The 20,430-nt window shown below is 43.5% G+C and overlaps 1 protein-coding gene across 5 annotated transcripts in view; it reads right to left on the bottom strand.

Annotated features, from left to right (window-relative positions):
* LOC144040599 (cadherin-7-like) overlaps positions 1-20,430 on the bottom strand; it is a 153,050-nt gene that overhangs the window by 35,199 nt on the left and 97,421 nt on the right. For all 5 annotated transcript variants that reach the window (XM_077554943.1, XM_077554944.1, XM_077554941.1 and 2 more), the window contains 2 exons: positions 19,092-19,386; positions 12,881-13,000 (listed from right to left, as the gene is read on the bottom strand). In XM_077554943.1, the coding sequence (XP_077411069.1) occupies positions 12,881-13,000; positions 19,092-19,386 (415 nt within the window). The remainder of the gene's footprint in view (positions 1-12,880; positions 13,001-19,091; positions 19,387-20,430) is intronic.

Genomic DNA, 20,430 nt, shown 5'->3' with positions numbered 1-20,430 from the left:
GAAGTACTTACAGTAAGTAGTACTAAGTACTACGCTTTGAACAGAACGTAAGGTCTGAGATGAAATGTGTTGGCATTCACTCTCTGCCGTGGCCATCAATTGGCAAATTGTCAACACGTGCATCAGATGAGCGGCGTGTAACTGCCTGGCCGCCACACTGAAGGACCTCCTGCATCATTTTGACGAACGCCTCATTCTCTGCAATCTAGACGTTATCTCCACAATATTTCCCGATAAATTAGCGGCAGACGTTTTAAAATGCAGAGAAAGTGCGCTAATCCTTCAAAAGCAATCACTGTTGCTTTCAAAGTTAATGACTTGCCGCTCGTTCATTAAACGACACTTATTAAAGATTCCCGCGGAATGCGGGAGATTACTTTGTCATTTCTCAGACGCTCGGCGGTTTGATGGAGCGGATCAAAAAAGGCGAATTTCTCGTAATCTTCAAAAGATGTGACATGCAAAGCCAGAAGAAAACACTGCTCGTTAAACATGGTTGTGTGGAATACCCAATTAGCAGCGTCGTTCATGGAATTAAAGAATCGGTCGTTAATTAGCCATTGCAAACATGGCACATGACAACAAATTCAAACATGGATGCCATGAAAACAATATAGAATGACTAGAAACTGCAGTTCCACTGAGGTCACTGCTACGATTAAATATTAGCACGCTAGCTAGCAACAAGCTAGTAATAGTTTTTCCTGAGACATTAACATTAAATGTGTTTATGTTGTTGTTTGCTCTGTTGTTTGTCACGAGTGTTTAGTTTCAATGCTACGGTGGCTAACTCGTTTTTTACGCTAACCAAAGTTACAAATAAGCTGATGTCATTTAAAACTTTGCCCGAGTAGCTAATAATAGTTAGCATTCAGAACATGAGGCCCAAATTGTCTACGTTTAAGTTTTCGATGAATAAATGACTTTTTTTGTGGGGCCCAACAAGCCAGAAAACTGCAGGGGGTTTTTTCAAACGCACGTATCCTGGTGAAAATGTAAGTTTTGTATTTCCACAACCAGTTGGACTGCTCCAAATGAAATTTGTCACAAAAAACAGTCTCATGGATCCATGGCTGACAGGAAGTCGGCCATTTTGGTTTGAAGCAGCCATTTTGGGGGCATTCCAGGGCTTTGTCTAGAAAAAAAAAAAAATATCCCCAGACAGCAGTTTGACCAAATGACCACAAAACTGGGTCGACGTGTTTACCTTCTTCGAGGAACCACGGCTGAAACTGAAGCAGGAAGTCGGCCATTTTGCCAATTTGGCACAATCCTACAGCTCGTCCTTTTGCCCTAAAGGAGCCTCGGTAGGAGAATTGGCTAGCTAACTGCAAAGAGTTTTCTTTTCTTCCCTTCCTGTGTTGCTGCGTTGAGCAACACATTAAGGCGCTTTTACGCGTGTGTGACAGCCCTGAAGGTTCAAATGTCACTTCAAAAGGCCCCAGTATGGAAGAAAGAGAAGAAAGAGCAAACATTCGCCATCCTTAGGAGACAACATCTGTGAAGCTTAACAATGCTCCAAAAGTGACCCCAAAACATAGAAAAGTTCCCTAATGGCCAAACTTGTGACACGATATTCGGGTGCCCTCGACTTTGCCGCCTTTCTAGTCATGAGGTCGCCTGTTGGATGTTCACAATGAACCTTAGCGGAGTCTTTTGTTGTCAAGCGTCTGCCTGAACAAAGTCGCTGCATTGCAGTGGCTGTCAACACTTCATGAATTAAAACGACATCCATAAAAAAAATCACAGTGTGCCTTGTTTGTGTGTGTGTGTGTGTGTGTGTGTGTGTGTGTGTGTGTGTGTGTGATGCCCTCAAAGTAGAGAGAGAGAAGCCTAATATTATGGCAAGCATATATTTTTCATGTTTGTAGCGGCGGCTAATGAGGCCGCCGTGACAAGGACGATCGCGCGGAGCCAAACTGCCGAGGTTTCAGCAGACTTCCTCTGCTTATTTCTATTTTTTCCCATCTAATAAACATGATTGCGTCGCTTCGAAGAATGCCGTCAATATTTGCAAGGAAGCTCGTTAATTTGATAAAAAAAAACATTTGTTTATGCGAGGAGCCGTCAGCGACGTCATTCAGGATTACTGAAATACTCTCGCACTCACAAAACACTATTGAAATCCTCTCATAAATCATATTGAAATACAATCATACACTGAAATGCGCCTTCCGGTTGTGCGTGAAAGTGTTTCTTTCGCTAGATTGTGTGAGAGTGTTTCGGTAGAGTGAATGAAAGTTTTTCAGTAGAGTGTGTGAGAATGTGTCAGTAGTGTGCTTGAAAGCATTAGAATGAGAAATGGAATTCAATGAGAACATTTCAGTAGTTTGTGAGAGGGAGAACATTTCAAGTAGTGTGTGTGAGAGAGTGTTTGAGTAGTGTGTATGAGAGCATTTCAATGATGTGTTTTCTAGCCTGTATGTTTAGTGTGAATTTTCAGTAGATAGTGTGAGAATGTGTCAGTAGTGTGTATGACAGCATAATGAGAACTTGAAAAAATGTATGAGAACATTTCAATAGTTTATGTGAGGGGGAACATTTTCAGTAGTATGTATGAAGGCTTTCCTGTAGAGAGTGTGAGGGTGTCAGTAGTGTGTGACAGCATTATGAGAACTTTTCAATAGTGCGTGTTAAGAGTGTTTCAGTAGTGTGTGTGAGAGCATCTCAGTCCGTCATGTGTAGGAGAGCATGTTTCAATAGTGTGTATGAAAGCTTTTCAGTAGTGTGTGTGAATCTGGGAATAAATCAGTTGTGTGTGTGAGAGCATTTCAGTGGTGTATGTGAGTGAGAGAGAAAAATCAGTAATATGTGTGAGAGCATCTCAGTCAGTAATGTGCCTGAGAGTTTGTTTGTTTGTTTTTTTAGCCGTGTGTAAGAGACAATTACAGGGATGTATATGAGAACATTTCAGTAGTTTGTGTGAGGGGGAATATCAGCAGAATGTGTGAGAGTGTTTCAGTAATATGTGCGCAAATGTTTCAGTAGCGTTGTGAGAGGATTTCTTTAGTGCGTGTGGGGAAATTTTTATATTTACATATACATATTTGTTTTGCACTGTTTATGAAAACATTTCAGTAGTCTTGCATGAGAGCTTTTTTTTCGTTAGGAACGCATACACCAAATGAACTAACTGAAGGGCTCCCTTGAAAGTTAGTTTCCCTCATCAATATGAAATTTGCTGGACGTGCATTTCATAAAAAAGATGCACAAACAAGTCTCAAGGTACCCCATCTCCAAACTGAACAGGAAGTCGGCCATTTTGTTTTTCAGGTTTGGTACTTTGACTCGTTCCTGCCTGGGAATTCACTCAAATGAGCCCCAAGTTGAAACAGGTGTAGCAGACAGATGGGCAGAAATTCTGAACGCTTTTTTGACGACACCATATAATGAGTGTGTCAAAGTTTTATAATCACTGCGAGGATTTACGGTGGAAACTTATTCGCGGCTCGCCTGTTTGTCGCTGCTTGTAACGTTAACTTCCTTCCCGTTTTCAGCATCAAAATCAAATGCGTTCAGATTTTCTTCCTTTCTTTCGCTTTCATGCGGAAACATAGTCCAAAAATAATACATTAAAACCTCTCCGACAGTGTCATCAATCAAATCCAGGTATCGGGCGTTCTGAGGTGTACCTAATGAAGTGGCCCTTGAGCGTTGGGGAAAATTGCTCGGTGTAGCTTCTTAAGTCTCTTTCTGGAGGACAATCGCTTGCTTTATTAACTTGTCAAGCTTGCGTGAGCGCACACACACACACACACACACACACACACACATTTTAATGTGCACCCAGAAAGTGCGTTTGGGTCGACGCCAACATCCCGGGCTTCCTCGCTGGCCGACCACCACTGATTAAGCTCGGCTCTCATTCCACCCCAGCAAGAAGCTGATTGGCTGTTAAGACGAGTGCTAATGCCTTGACTCGTTCTGCTGTTCACCAAAATAAAATGAATTTGAAACAAGGATGGGACTGTAAGTTGTCTATCAAGTGTGTGTGTGTGTGTGGGGGGGGGGGGGGGGGGGCATCCTGCCCAGAGTTGTTACAAGACTTTTATGGCTTTCCAGAAGTTTCTTTATGAGTGTTTTAGTTACTGAGGGGAATTTTGGGATGTGTTGACCTCATCTTCATGGAGTTAACTTCCAACAAAGTTGGCACGACGTGTCTGCTGTAAGCTTCCAAAACCAGCCTGCAGAGTCAAAATTGGCCTTGAAAAAAAAAAAAAAAAAAGCTATTTACTGTTGGCATTGCCAGGCCAGTGGAAACTTCTTAGCAGGCTGCAGAGAAATAAATTCTGCCCGTTTATTTTTGTAAGAAAAGATAATTTGGCAAGAAAATGTCAGCCTAATTAGCCCATGTGTTCATACACCAAAAGTTGCGCATGCATACCAGCGAATCCCAATTAGCATCGCATTTACAAAAAAAAAAATAATAATAATTGCAAATCCGATTTTTCATCACGACAGGGTTGGCTTGGATATTTTGCATTTTTTGATCCATTGTTATTATTTTCCATAGTTATCAGAGAAATCTCACAAGCTTTTGCCTTAGTTATTTTTTCTGCTCAAGGCTTCTGACCAGCCTGCGCCATAAAAAATGTGCTTTTCGGTACGGGTGGGAATCTTTGAACGTCTCACGATTCGGTTTGATTCCAATTTTTGGGAACGCTTTTTGATTCAAAAATGATTTTATTGACAAGGATTTTTGCTTCAATTTATAGATGCGCAAGGAATTGCAATGATCTACTCCAGTCTGACTGGCTAATGCTAATTAGCGCGCTACTCGCGGCACTTTTACCACTCAAAAGAACGGCTCCACGCTGTAAAAAAAAACAAAACAACTTTATCGTGAATTTTTCCTTCTACTCTCTAATGTGGCTACAACTTAACAGTGTATCAGACCGCGGGGAACCACACTGCCCCTCAGTGGCCAAACCGGGTACAACATGAACAGCGCTCCCAATAAAGGCACACACAGACAAAGGCAAGACAGTATAAAATAATTTAAATCGATTTTTTCTGTTATTTGGCATGAAAATGTCAGACTAGCGTAGCATTTTTTTTTTTTTGGGGGGGGTAGGATTGAATTGTCCTGTTTGCCTGTCCCTGTGGCTGTTTACCTAGCCCTCTGCTTTTCTGCCTAAGTGCGTTTGTTTGCCTGTCCCCGTGGCTGAATAGCAGTTGATGACAACAATCAAGTGTGAGCATTCCTGACCTGTGGGTCACGCCGGTAATTGCGCCGGCGACGTATATTTCATAAGGCTAAGTCCGTTCTTTACTCATACCAGCAGTGGATCATTGCTAAGATTCAACGGCCGGTGATTGCTTGCCGTAACGAGACCAGGAAGCAATCTTGTCCACGCGGGAGATAACGGATATGTTTTATATCCCAGCCTTAAGCCCCTGTACATGCGCAGAGTGACTATAGCGATTTGGGAACGGGAGACTACGGAATGTCAACGGCAATGTGACATATAGATGTTAGCCATAGACGAGAAATCGAGCAGAAGGTTAACCCAGGCTAGATGACAAAAAGGTCACAGGCAAGGCCGGATTATTGACTTCAGCTGTGTTCCCTTTTGGTTTGTTTCTTGCTTTTGGACCCATCCGGGGTGTACCCCGCCCCGCCTCTGGCGCTGGGATGGACTCCAGTTCACCCACGACCTTAATGAAGACAAGCACGAGACCGACTTGATGGATGCTTACATAAGAGCGTTCATGAAATTAGCTTGTTGTTGCGCGAGTTGTGGGAAATCTTATCTCTGTTGTCAGAGCAAATAAAAGGCCGATCACACAATGGCTGCCAAATTGGCACATCACAGACGGAGCTCGGGATTTAATAGCACTAAGTCGATTTCTTCTCCTTTTCCAGCCACTTATTGAGAAAGTAGTTTTGCTCTTACTACGTTTTTGTTTTCCAACACAGCAGGGCATGAAAAGGTAATCTCGGGTGTCTGTTGGGTCTCGTTCCCATTCCGGGTAGATAGAAATGAGACGTGGCATATTCTGATGCCGAGACATTCGTTGGTTGACGTCAATCCCACTGTAAGTACATTTCTGACTGTGGGGAATTTGTACGTATTCAACTTGTCATTGAGAGTTTAATAAAAATGGGGGGAGTGTGAATACGTTTTAAATCTTTGTCCTTCCCTCCCAAAGACGTATTTATATGTTTTTTTAAATGTTTTTTTGTTTTTTTTATGCTAGAGCATACAGAAGGCTTTGATGCAGCTTCGGACGCATGAAGCAATGGTAGTTATTACAAAAAAATTATATAACGCTAATCTTTCTTTTGGTCGCTTCCATGTTTTCATAGCAATACAACATAATATTCCGTGGGCCTTGCCAAATCCAGTAATACAGCAGGGAGCGAAGGGGGTTGCTTCAGTGAAAATGGCTGTGAGTGAATGAGTTCACGAGCAGTGGAAAAAGTGCCTAAAGACGCTCACGCGATGCCAATTTCACGGTACCGTGTATGCTGTCACGTAGCAACCAGCAATTAATATCCGCGAACACCCCGTCAATAGCAGGTGTCGCCACAACGAGGGGGCGGAGCCTGCGAGTGTTTGCCAGATGAGCTCGAGTTACCAATGAGTCCCATTTGCGGCACACGCCGCAGTCGTCGGCGACGGGTGACTTTGACAAAGTGCTGCCAACCGCAACGCTGCTCCCGAACGAGGCGGCCCGGGGCTAATGGTCAGGAGGGCTCGGCGAGGGGAGGAAGAGGAGGAAGAGGATGAGGAGGCCGCCAAGCTGCCTGCTGTGTCGCATCCCCGGATCGCTTTCCTCCAACAACTCTGCTTCTTCTTTTTTTTCTTTTTTTTTTAATCCCAAATTGAATCTACAAGGTGCCCTTGGGAAGCGCTACTTAATCCTGAATCGCTGCAGCCATTTCCGAGCGATGCATAATGCGGGACAAACACATACGTCGGCACGCCGTGAGCGCTTCACGTCTGTAATTTATATTGATCGATTGCTGGTTGTTTAGTTTGAAGGTGAAGCCGCGGAAAACGCGTTCAGGACCGACTCTTAATTGATACCCGCCTCGAGGGGGTTTGGGCGGCGTGCGGCCCGGACGACACCGCGGGGTCCTTCAGCCGTAATTATCCGCACACATTAAAGCTTCTCGGGATGCACGCATGCAAAGTCGGGAATAACAAGCGCGGGATCCGGTTAACGTGAAACGCCGGGGCGCCTTAATTACATTCGGAAGGATATTTAAAGCGGCGACACGACGCGCCTGGCAAAAGGAAACGCGGCCGCGTGCCGGTGACAGCTGACGGCCGGCTTTGTCTGCTCTCGGAGGAGAATCTAATTAAAAGCCGGCAGCTCAAACAAAAGAAAAGGCCACGTCCAATCCCGGCCGGCCGCCCTCGCGCCGCCCGTGTGAAAATGTCAAAAGGGAGACGTCTGCCCGCCGTGATCGTCTCGTGATTGAGATGTCGGCGCGCGGCCTTTTTTTTTTTTTTGTCAACGCGCGTGCGCGTTGCTGTGCGCGGGACTCCCGTCGCGGCGGCCGCTCCAAATGGAGAACATTACGGCCCGAGGCGTCTCGTAAATCTCGCAGCCTCCTGCTGTTGGCTAATATAGCGGCTTGCCGCGCAATTATTTCCCTCTGATGACAAACAACAAACCCAAACATGTACGAGTGTGACTAACACATCCTGTCAGGCGGCCATTGATTGAGAGTTGAGCGAAAACTCCGCAGCGACGTTGACAAAATTGTCGCTACGCTTCCCTAACAAAGAAAAAAAACACTTTTTTATCCTGGCAAGACTTCACTCCGGAATTCCTCGATTGTGCCGAGATTTGATTTCACCGTCGAATCGGGGCGAGCGCAAGCCGACTAATAGAGCAGCTTGCCGTGCAATTATTTCACTCTGATGACAAACCAAAGCAAACCAAAGTGTGACTAAGTGGTTTTGTCAGGTTTCCATCGATGGAGAGTTTGAGTGAAAACGACATTCAAATGTGGAGCAAATTGTTGCTACGCTTCCCTTAAAGTGGAAGCGACCTTCAACCTTCAACATTTCTTGACAATAATATGTTATATGTGACCTCACTAGTCTAAACATGACCTTGTGATTAATATGACATTAGTGGAATATGAGTTAAGCAGCAAAATCCAGACGTTTTGATCCATCCCAGGGGGCGGCCATTTTGCCACTTACGGTGGACTGACATCACTGTTGCTCAGGCAACAACCAATCAGAGCTCAGCGGTTTTCTGAAGCTGCGTTGTGAATGGTTGTTATCTGAGCAACAGTGATTATTTTAGTTGACGAAAACTAACGAAAAAATTCAAAATAGAATTTCGTTAACGAAAAAAAGAAAAAAAAGAAAATACTTTTAAAAAAATAAAAATAAAACTAACTGAAGCTACATTTTATGTTTAAAAAAACAAACTAAAACTAACTATAATTATAGTGAAAATGGCTTTCATTTTAATCTTTGGAAATTAATTTAATATATGAGCCTTTGGGGATGATTTAAAATGTTATTTTAAGTATTTTCTATTTCGATAAAAACCGGAATAAGGACGTTTGAAAGTGTGTCACGAGGAAGTGACGTCATCTAAGGAGCAGCCAATAGAAAAGCAGCTTCAGATGACGTCGCTTGTTTGACTTTTTTCATTTGACCATGATGTTTATTAAATATTGTGCACATTTAAAAAACAAAAACTAATACCAAAACTAACTAAACTAAAACTAACTCTTTTTTTTTAAATAACTAAAACATATTAAAACTAACAGAACCACCCTGAAAACTAATTAAAACTACCTAAATTTAAAAAACAAAACGAAATAAAAACAAACTAAAATAAAAATTCCAAAACTATAATAACCCTACATAGAACATATTGTCCAAATGTTTTTTTTTGGGGAGGGGGGGGGCGGTTCTGTAAGTCAGTCTCAAGAGTTCGGCGAAGGGCAAGACACCCAACTGACTCAAATCATTTGTGATGATATGCCTCGCTTGGCCATCATTGTCTGCAATCCGTATGCATAACGTCACATATGGTGTTCCGCAGGGTTCAATTCTGGGGCTTCTGTTGTTTTCATTGTATCTGCTGCTACCGTCTTTAACCAATGTGAAGTTCAATAGTTTCCTGTGAGATGGTGAAGTCTCAAAGGTGATGCAGAGTCTTGACATGAAACCAGTCGACGGTGCCAGAGAGTTTTTGGACCCCTGTGTTGAAACATGCAACGTGCGTGGCAATTCTGCCAGGCAGCAGGTGTTTACGTTGTGTTTTTGTTCTTTGGGTAATAACATGCTCCTCCGCAACATGCGGCGGCAGCACGCGGCTCTTTTGTATCCGGGCCTCATGCGGCCCGTTAACGCTGCCGAACGGCTCCAGCCGGGCTTGAATGTCACCCGGCTGGAGACGCCGCTGCCCTGCTTTTGTGTTACGGGGATCTATTTGGTGTGAAAAGGGCCGCCCGAGGGGCCCCGCAAATCCCGTCCTGCCCTCTTCATCTTTAAGAGCTCATCATCTCCATCGGTGTCTTCGTGGCAAGGCTGCCCGCCGAGCCACGGGCCGTCTGTGAAGTCGCAACTTTTATTTCCTCCTTCTGAGAAAAATGTCAAGTATCCGGGTTTAGCGGGGGGGGGGGGGGGGGGGGTTGACGCGCTCACCACCTGTCTGCCGCCAGTGGCGCGGCGACAGCCAGATAAATGTGCGGCAACAATGCGGCTGGTTAGCACCGGGGGCGGCCAGTCAGAGCGCGGCGCGAGGCCGTGTGCCGCAGTCGGGATTTTAATCATCTCCTCTCTCCGGGAATGACACCGGCGCCGCACGGGGTAACAAAGATAGAGAGCGGCGGGAAGGTGGGGGCGGAGGGGGCGGCGGGGGCGGTATGGCACCCGGCAGACAAACAACAGCCTCGCCAACGTCGCCGAGTGGATTAGCGGCGGCGCTTGGTGACAACTATGCGAGCTTCCGGGCCAGGAGGGAAAGAAATGTGGCTTCTTTTATTATTTTTATTTTGAGGATTTATGGCGTCATTAAAAGCAGACGGTAACTGCAACACGGCAAAATCATATTAAATTCATGCAGAGGTGGCAAAGGGACAGACGTTCGCACATGTATTCGCCTTCACTTTTAAGTACACAGTAAATTTTGTAGAGTACATTTTACTTTATAAAGAGTCTATTTGGTCCCTTTCTAAACAGAGTAAATGTATTTTTTTTTTGTTTCTGGTAAATAAACTAGTAAAATGTACGGTACTCAAAAAATTCCTTCTAAAATTTACTTTAAACTTTACTAGGTTTTTGTAATGGGATACGCCAATTCTCTCATACTTCATAAAAATACGTTGAGTAATATTTACACTTGGAAGGGAGTAAATTTTACTCCGAATTGAAAAAAATTGTATTTTCACTCAGAAATTCAAAGTAAATTTTAGAAGGATTTTTTTTTTGTACATTTTACTAGTTTCTAAAAATACACGAGTTGAGGAATGAACTCACAACCAGTTTAAAAAAAAAAACTACTGTATGCGTTAATAATGTAAATATATATAATATACATATAAATAATATATATAATATATAAAATAATATATTTAACTCTTTGACTGCCAGACGTTATCAGAAAAGGGATGCCGTTGGTGCCAGCCGATTTAAGCATTTTTGACTGATCTTTCAAGGTCCACAGAAAATGTTGTGTTTGGACTATGGAAACACACATACTACCAAATGAAAGATTGGACTCTCGTCTTTCATCAGAAAAAAAAGTTTGTTTCTAACTTATTCCGTTTTTCAGTAATCAACAATAGAAAATGGTTAGTTTCACCTCTGTTTTGAAAAAAACGTCTTTTAACGTCTTTGGCACTCCTCCATAGGATTTTACTAAACGTTATTTAACGTTTTTGGCAGTCAAAGAGTTAATGTTAATGTATGTGCAACAATAAACATACCAGCTAGTAAAGTTTTTTTTTTTTTTTAAATGACTGTCCATTTTAATACAATACCCATATTGATAGCTCACTTCTCTGCACAGAAAATAGTTAAGAGCAGATTTGTCCACCAAAAACATAATTAACCGAGTAGCGTTCAAGAACAATTTTTTTGTTTGATATCAAGTATATAACAATCCCTGTGTGGTGATTAGGGAGCGAGCGAACAATTCCGAATGCAGTGGCTGCAGGAATCGTTCGCTCGTTTCAGACTCCCTAATAACCACAACAACATTTTTATAAACGTATACCGATACCTGTGTAGATACTGAATACAGGTGTATGCATGTGTGAGGCCGCTTTCGTAAGGGGCTTCATTTGTCTCCCTGCTGGCTCGCACCCCGAGTTCGGCCCGTTCACCCATCGCAGGTGTTATTACAATCCAGCCATTATCCGGCTGCAGCTTCGACTCTCCTCGAGTCAAGTCGGCTGGCGGGAAAAAGTTTGGCGCTGGTTGGAGTTGTTAGCCCGGCATTACGGCTGTCTCGCGGCATTGAGGGCTTGATGGAGCCTTTCCATGCAAGCCGGTAAACAAAGTTCACAGGTGTGCGGCGGCGGCGGCGGCGGCGCTTCTGCTCCTTAATTGGCTAGCGAGATCCACAACGCGCACGACGGCTGGATGGAGCGAATGCTTCCGCGGATTCTCAGAACAAAAAGGAGTGAAAGAGACTCAGCGACAACATCCCACCGTGTGTTTATAAAAACGACATGTTCAGGCCATGCAGACGAGGGTGATTATTAGCAAATTTTATGGACTCTATTTTCCAGTGCAACTGTGATTTATAATATTTTTTCTCTCAAGAAGGTCTCCATCCCGCAATTCTGTATTGGTTCGTCCTTGGTCCTTTGATCCTGCTTGAGCTAAATGGAGGATTCTTTGTGTAATGCTAACAGTCCCAAAAAATACAATTAAAGCTGCAATATACATACTACTACTACATAACCCCTCTTTGGGGGTCAATGACCCCTAGACCAACTAAATGGGCAGTGAATGGGCGCAACTAAGAATGGGCAATAAGTGGGCTCTGGCTGGTCTTCATTTCCAAAATATCCAAATTTTGCACAATAACAGCACGGCCTATATTTCTTTGGGAATTAAGTACGATTTTCTTTTTGGGGAAAAAAATGCACAAAAAAAAAATACATTTCAACTTAACTCTTTGACTGCCAAAAACGTTAAATAACGTTTAGTAAAATCCTATGGAGGAGTGCCAAAGACGTTAAAAGACGTTTGTTTCAAAACAGAGGTGAAACTAACCATTTTTTATTGTTGATTACTCAAAAACGGAATAAGGTAGAAACAAACTTTTTTTTCTGATGAAAGATGAGAGTCCAATCTTTCATTTGGTAGTATGTGTGTTTCCATAGTCCAAACACAACATTTTCTGTGGACCTTGAAAGATCAGTCAAAATGCTTAAATCGGCTGGCACCCACGGCATCCCTTTTCTGAAAACGTCTGGCCGTCAAAGAGTTAATATGTATTATTTGAACAAACCAATTGGCCATTTCATACAAGTTTGATAGCACGAGATTAATATTCAGAGAAAGTGCTGGATAGCATTCCGAAAACAAGGACTTCAGGCTCCAGGTTCAATTGACGTGGGTACAATCGGGAACGCCATAATCAGCCCAGTGGGCCCCAGATGGGAGGAAGCTGGGTTGCCCATGTGGGTTTTAGCTAGGGCCCACATGAGGCCCACCTTGAGCCCACATGGGGGCACCATGAAATGCCTGGCCAAGCTGGGCAGCCCAGATGGGACCCATTCACCAACCCACATGGGCCCCACATTGGTGCGTTGGCAGGGTTTCTAGTTTCAGTTCCAATGCCAAGCATGCGGTTGACATGCAGCCTCAACGACGCGGCCGGTTTCAAGTCGGATCCGCCCACTCTGGCAGGCGCACAAATGGTGTACTTGGCAAACGCTCACCTGTTTTGGGCTCCACGGAGAAGTAAGGCTGCCCGTGCACGATGCTGTACACCACCCTGGCGCTGTTCCCGTACGTGGGGTCGTCAGCGTCCGTGGCCGCCACTTGCACCACCATGGTTCCTGCGGGGGCGGACGGGCCTTCATTAGTTACCACGGCAACCGCCATCAACGCAGCTAATTGTGGAAACGGCGGCGGCGGGCGCGTGACCGATTGCATTTGAAAGCAGAGTAATATTGGAGGAAGAGAAACTTGCCAAGCGGCAAATAATGTCATTAGGTGAAAAGCTGTCATGACTTGTCGGTGCTGCTGTTTAGCTTGCTAATGGCTTATTTTCAAATGTAATGATAAAAAAAAAAAAAAAGCTTTTCTGACACAACATGCGCTAAAGCGCCCACTGCTGCCATGTTTGTTTACAAGCTCAAGTGTAATTCCTTTCGGTTTTAACTTTCTATTCCCCTTGTTTCCATTTCCAGTCCCATTTGCGGCCGCGTTTTGGAGCCAAAAATGCGCGGGCCAGATGGAGAGTGTGACCCATCTGGCCGTGTTAACGAGGACTTAAGCCTTGTTTGTCCAGGATGTTCCGCCGCGTTTACACTCGGCTGCTCACACGCTGTCACAATTCCGATTGCGATGGTGAACTCCACTTGCACACTCCGCCACAACAAACGAACCGTATTCTCAGATTAAGGTTTCAAGCCTGGGTTAGGGCTTCAAGCGAGGGTTGGAGTTACCGATTATGGTTTCAAGACCAGGTTGGGGTTTGGAATGACGGTCTGGCTTCTGAATTTGAGTTTCAAGGCAGGGTTTATGTTTCACTGTAGCTTTTCAAACAATGCTTAACTCTTTGACTGCCAGACGTTTTCAGAAAAGGGATGCCGTGGGTGCCAGCCGATTTTAAGCATTTTGACTGATCTTTCAAGGTCCATAAAAAATTATGTGTTTGGACTATGGAAACGCACATACTGCCCAAAAAAGATTGGACTCTCATCTTCCATCAGAAAAAAAAGTTTGTTTCTACCTTATTCCGTTTTTGAGTAATCAACAATAGAAAATGGTTAGTTTCACCTGTTTTGAAAAAAAAAAACGTCTTTTAACGTCTTTGGCACTCCATAGGATTTTACTAAACGTTATTTAACGTTTTTGGCAGTCAAAGAGTTAAGGTTTCAAATTAGGGGTTCAAGTCAGTTTGAGGGATTCAAACTAGGGGTGAGCTTTCACATATGGATTTTAAGCCAAGATTGGGGTTTCACAGTTGGATTTCAACTTAGTCTTGGTTATGATTTCAAGCAAGATTTCAATTGCTGGCTTTCAAGTCCAATTTATTTTACAGCCCTTAATCACAAAAGAGTCTCAAAGGGCGTCACATCACTTTAAACTCTGTTAAAATTTCAGGCCAGGGTTAGGGTTTCAAATAATGGTTAGGGTTCAAAGTAAGCTAGGGTTAGGGGTTTAAAATGAGGATCTGGAGCTTGGTTTTGGATTTTAAACAAAAGGTTGCACAATATAATGCAACAAATAAAGAGAAAAAACAGCTAAACAAGAACACATTTTGATTTCATCAACTGGATGAATTCAACAAATAAGTGTACGTTCGAATAACGTGCATGGAATAACCTTGAAAACTTCTTTTTTTTATTCCACCTACCAAATATTTCACTTTCACATTTCTATTGTAGCAAATGACAGAAAAACGCCGCCTTTTGGGAAGCGGCGCCGCTCGTAAAAAAAAAAAAAAAAAACGCGGCCTGTTTTACAGGCTTTTACAGAATGAAGTGATCATGGAAATTGAAGATTAGAGTCGACCGCGCGCCTCGTAAAAAAAAAAAAAAAGCAGAATTAACGGGCGTCGCCCCCGCGCGCTCCCCGCCGCCCGCCCGGCAGGAGTTATTGCTGCGCCGGCCGCGGAAGGACGCCCGGATTATATCATCGCCTCTTAGTCATGACAGCTTCCATTACGGACAAGGTCAAAGGAGCAGCGCGTCAAAGGCAAGTCCAGCCGGCTGCAAATCGTCATTTCGGTGCCGTATTTAAAACACCCGCGTGCTGCCATCCTCGTCCCACTTCAGGATTTGCGGCGGGAAGGCGGTCACCTTATTTGAACTTTGGCGTTCAGCAAAAAAATGTATACATTCTTGAGGACTGGTGCGATTTCAAATTAGGATTTCAAAGTAGGGTTTTGAGCCCGGATTAAGGTTGCAAACAAGAGTTTAGGGTTTGAATGGACGGCTTTGAATCAGAAATCTGATTTCAAAAATCGAGTTAGGCTTTCACTGAAGTGCTTTGAGCCTGGCTGAGAGTTTCAAAGTATCAAATTAGGGTTTCAAGCCAATACAGTATTAGGGTTTTAATGTTAAACATCAAGCCGGGGTTTCATGGGTTGAACGGTAGGGTTTCAAGACTGGGTTTAAGGTTTCAAGTCAAGGTTAGGGTTTCAAACAATGTTTAAAAGCAGGATTAGGATTTCAAAGTTAGGGTTTTCAAAATGGGTTATTAAGATACAGTTAGGGTCTCAAATTAGAGTACCATGCCGGGTTAGGGTTTCAAATAAGAGTTGGGGTGTCAAGTTGGAGGATCCGATTTCAAGCCGGAGATACGGTTCAAAGTTGGGTTAAAGTTCAAAATTGGGATTCCAACACTGGGTTACGGTTCTAAATTGTGGTTTTAAGCAAGGATTAGGGTTTGAAGTTTATTGGTAGTTTAAGTTAATAAGGTTCGAAATGAACCTTTCAAATCTGCTGAGGTGGATGTAAAAAGTATATAGCCTCACATCCAAACAACATTTTCAATATTTATTCATTGTTTCTAGTGCAGGTTTTAAATGATGGTTTCAAGCCAGGGTTAGGGATTCAAGAAAGAGTTTGGCTTTGAAATTAGGGTTTCAAGCCTGAGATTGGCTTTCAAACTGGGGTTGAGTTTGGAATGAGGGAGATGTAAAAGTAAAAGGCAGAGCTCTCCATCTCGTGGCAATTGGCAATTGAGTGTCGTAGTGGGTGCGGACGGACGCGCCGGACCTCCCAGCGCCGGACGCAGCCAGTCAGTCATCTTCTTATCTGGACTCCTTGTGGTAATGCCGGGCCTCCTTAAAGTTCAGCTCTGCGCCTCCCGTCTGTGTAATCCTTCCCAGATCAGCGTCGGAGGCAAAGCGCTCGCTGCCCGTCTCCCCTCGGAACGACAACCCCCACCCCCCCCACCCCCTCCCCTATTATTTCCATTTGGTCTTTAAAGGTAGCACCTTTTGTTTACCGCTAATTTCCATTTGTATGCCAGCACATGCCTTTGACGTTCCGCCGATGAAAAAATTTGCTGCTGCTTTTTTTTTTTTTTTATCTGATTTTGTGAGCAGCGTGTGTTAGTAAAAACCCCTCGAAGATTGGGCTCGCTTTCCACTGGGCAGTTTTTTTTTTAAGACCAAAAGGCATGGAACGCAGGCCAAATGAGCAGCTGATATATTAGCTAGTTGTTCCCACAAGTTGTTTTGTGCTCGCGACCCGGTTCATTTGTAAAAAATGACAAGATCATCCATCTAAATCAATCTTGGTCATTAGAGTAGCACGTTAGTTAGCCGCTAACTCATAAAGTTACTGGCTGCATGCTGTAGCATCAAGCTCGTTAGCATACCTACCTAGCTACTAAATGTATTGAGTTATCACACTAATCAAAATAGCAATTTGTCAAGTTAGCAATCTTATCAAGACAATTAGTCATCGCTAACTCATCGAGCATCCTAGCATATCTGTAACTCAGTCATCTAATGCTACCATTTTTGTCAATCAAGTTTGTAACATATCAATACATCAATTACACTTTCTATGAAAGCCATTATGAGACTAGCTAGTTAGTCTACTTAGACCTGTCTGTCCGTCTATCTATATTTGCTACTATCATTTTTTAGCTAAATTAACAAATTAGCTCTCTTAGAACAACTTCTCACCAACTCATTAAAACTATTTAGCATATTTTACAAGGTCAAGCTAGTTAGCCATCAAACCTTCTATTGTAGCTATTTTGCACATCAATCCAGTTGATGTGATTATTAAACTCATTAAACGACTTAGGTTAACATATCTTTCAAGGTCAAGCTAGTTAGCCCATCTAGCTATCTAGCCATCTATTGAAGCTACTCAGATGGCTTAAGTTACACATCTTATCCAGTGCAGGTAGTTAGCATGTCCATCTCTCTATCTTCAAATTGGAATGTTGAAGTACAGCAGCAAGAATGTGCCGACGACATCCAGCTTGCACGCTGATGAGCTAACAGCTTCCAGCCCGGCCGGCGGCATTTCAACATCTCGGCTGGAGGACGCCTGCCACTGCAACCAGGCCAGATAATGTCGTGACGGACGGGAAATGGTTTGTCCCCGATCACAATGTATTTGTCTCAATCAGAGGGGTGGCCACATACGCAGGTGGCCGTAAACAGGAACTTGGAAGGAAAACACCCCGGAGGCGTTCCGTGCCTCCCGTCAGATTCAGACCTCGGTGTCGCTCGAGCGGCCTCTCGAACGTGCGTCACTCATCAACAGCCTGCAGGCCGACGCTGGCATTTCAGGTGATGTATGTAAATCAAGCTACAAGGGGCTGACACTATAACAAGCCCGGCTGGTATTAAAAAGACCACAGGCCACTGACCGAAACGCATCGAGGCTAACGCCGGAATAGCCACTCTCGCCCTTGTTGTGTTTATCATGCGTCTGTGAAGTTCACTGGCCTCGGGATGTTGTTGTTTTCACCTGGATTTACCTTTCATTTTCGGCGTGAGCAGTCGGAGATCTTGAAGCAAACAAGCAAGCAAGAGGGTGGTTAAGGGAAGTAGTTTGGGGTTAGAGGAGGAGAGTTAGGGCGATTGGGTTAAGGGGTTTTGGTATTGGAGGATTAGGGCTGGGCTTGGGTTTAGGGTAAAGGTTAGGTGGTTGGTTTTGTAGGGTGATAAGGTTTTATGGTTTAGGATTCGTAAGAGACACGATATATACGTAGGTGCTAGCCACTAGAGAGTTGTTGGGTGAGGCGGTTAGGGGTCTCTCTTCACAACTTTGTAGAAGGACGCGAGCTTTACTGTTGTAACGTTGACCCCTAAAAATGTGGCAGCACGAGTTAAATTCATCCCTGTATGACCCTCCGGTCAAAGCATATTTCTAGGCGTGCACCGATCGATCGTCCGGGATCTGGATTGAGGCTCATTTTCCTTAATTTTCAGTGATCGGCTGAGCCCTTAAAATAAAGCAAGATTGGAACATTGAAGGTGTAGGCAGTTGGTTATGTCGAAACAAAAATCGCGACGGGCATGTCAGGTTTTTATTGCACCCAAAAACCTATAAACATGTTCTATTTTAAATATTGCCAAATCACATTTTAATGGAAAAAATATCTGCCTCAAATAAAAACTAAATATCAAAATTTATAACTCACCCACATACAAAAAAAAAAAAAATATATATATATATATATATATATATATATATATATATATATATATGTGTATATGTGTATATATTTAAAAAAAAAGGGAAAAAAACATTTTTATTTATTTATTTTTATTATTTTTTTTAAAGGAGAGCAATGATGATGTCAAATCGAATGAACAATACTGAGCTCTCCTGAGGAAAAAAAAATATATATAAATATTGCCAAGATCCCAAAAACAGTATATTTTTTTATGCTAGAGCATACAGAAGGCTTTGATGCAGCTTCTGACCTGAAGAGGTTGTTTAAAGCAATGGTAGTTATTACAAAAAAACGACCAGCAGGTGGCAGCAGAGTATAAGAGATCCACCAGGGCCATGTTGCAACAAGCTCTTATTCCCAGTGTTTTCAACAGGTTTGTGAATAATGATGAAACTTAGCTATATTCTAGTGCTAATTGCTGCAAAACGGAAACAGAATTTTCTGATGAAGGAAGAGACTCTAATCTTTCTTTTGGTAGGTTCCATGTTTTTATAGCAATAGAACACAATATTCTGTGGGCCTTGAAAAGTCAGTCAAAATCCAGTAAAACAGCCGGGAGTAAAATGGGTTGCTTCAGTGAAAATGGCTGGGAGTGAATGAGAGAATTGTGATCGGTGCGACCCAGAGACTCAAACTAAAACAAGTGGCTAAGAAACTTCCAAACATCAAACCGACGCAAATGGTACAGTAGGAAATTTCTGTAAATCTAACCATGTCGATCCGTGGACAGGAGAAACATCCAAAATCTCAGCAGTTCAACAAGCTCACCTAGCGGCGACATCTCAGGCACTCCGGCGAAGTAGGGCCCGTCCAGAAACTTGGGCTCGTTATCGTTGATGTCCTGCACCTTGACCACAAACTCGGAGCGGGGCTCGACGGGCAGGTTGCTGAGCCGATCCACGGCTTGGGCCTGCAGCGTGTAGTAGGCCTGCGCTTCCCGATCCAGCCGCTTGGTGGCGTGGATGTCGCCCGTGTTTTCGTCGATGGTGAAGATGGAGGTGGCGCCCTCGCCCGACAGCACGTACTTCACCTTGCCGTCGCCCTTGTCCACGTCCGAGTGGAGCTGTTGGGGAAAAAAATGCAAAGTATGGGGATATCGCATCGACTTTGGGGAAGTTGTAAAAACCAAACAACTGCTAACATGTTAGCATCACGGGTGTCAAATCCACGTCTGGAGAGTAAAACAAGTCTGCATTAGCCAAAGGTGCTTCTACTCAACCGGCAGGTACGATCCCGTAGAACCTGAGGCTAAAGCCAAAGTGTGGCAGAGTCTTTTGCTAACTCTGGTTAGTATTTTAGCATTTTCTCATGTACAACTGATATTTTTTTTCAATACATTTTGCAATTGGACATGCTTAACATATTTCATGAAACGGTCCAAGGAACAAAAAATGAGTCGCAGTATGGAAACAAATTATAACCCAAATGTCTCCGATTAAAAGCCTGGTGTCTATTTGGCATTCCCGTCCGTATTTATGTTCCATATGTGATGCAGAATATGCGCCAGCAGTCATCTGGGGCTCTTTCGATTCATTTTATGGGCTTTGGACGCAAAAACAGAGCCTGATTTTTTTCTAAATGCTGAAAGCATTGCGGGAGCTTCTTTGATGAATTTTGCGATTGTAAAGATATTTTCTCTGGTTTATTCTCGTCGCCAGCGTGCAGAGTGCAGACTCAAGTTTGAATCCAAAAAAAAAAAAAGAGGTTTTGATAGCTTCTGCCTTTGCGAGTATCAACAGCAAGAGTGCGGGTCGTGCTCCCGAGTGGGATAAGTCCCTTTTGATTGCTTCATATAAAATTCCTGTGACGACAAAACGATGATCAAACCGTCGGGAAAATAAAACGTTTACATCTCGCCGAATGAAACTAGGATGTATTAATAGCAGGGGGAAAAAAAAAAAGGTCACATACAGATCAGTGGCGTGTTATTATTGAAAAACATTTGCAGACACCGAGACAAACCTAATAACATCTGAATATGTGAAGAGCAAGCGTGTGAAAAATGTCCATCAGCGGCGAACCTGTTACATTTCCATCTAATGAGCTGCGTCAGACTACCGATACCTCAATGAAGAGTGGAAGCGGCGAGTTAAAGGCTTTTAACGGG

The sequence above is a fragment of the Vanacampus margaritifer genome, chromosome 20 (genome assembly GCF_051991255.1).
Source record: "Vanacampus margaritifer isolate UIUO_Vmar chromosome 20, RoL_Vmar_1.0, whole genome shotgun sequence".
Classification (NCBI taxonomy): domain Eukaryota; kingdom Metazoa; phylum Chordata; class Actinopteri; order Syngnathiformes; family Syngnathidae; genus Vanacampus; species Vanacampus margaritifer.
The sequence above is the reverse complement of the archived record's forward strand: the minus strand, read 5'-3'. Positions and strand labels throughout refer to the sequence as shown.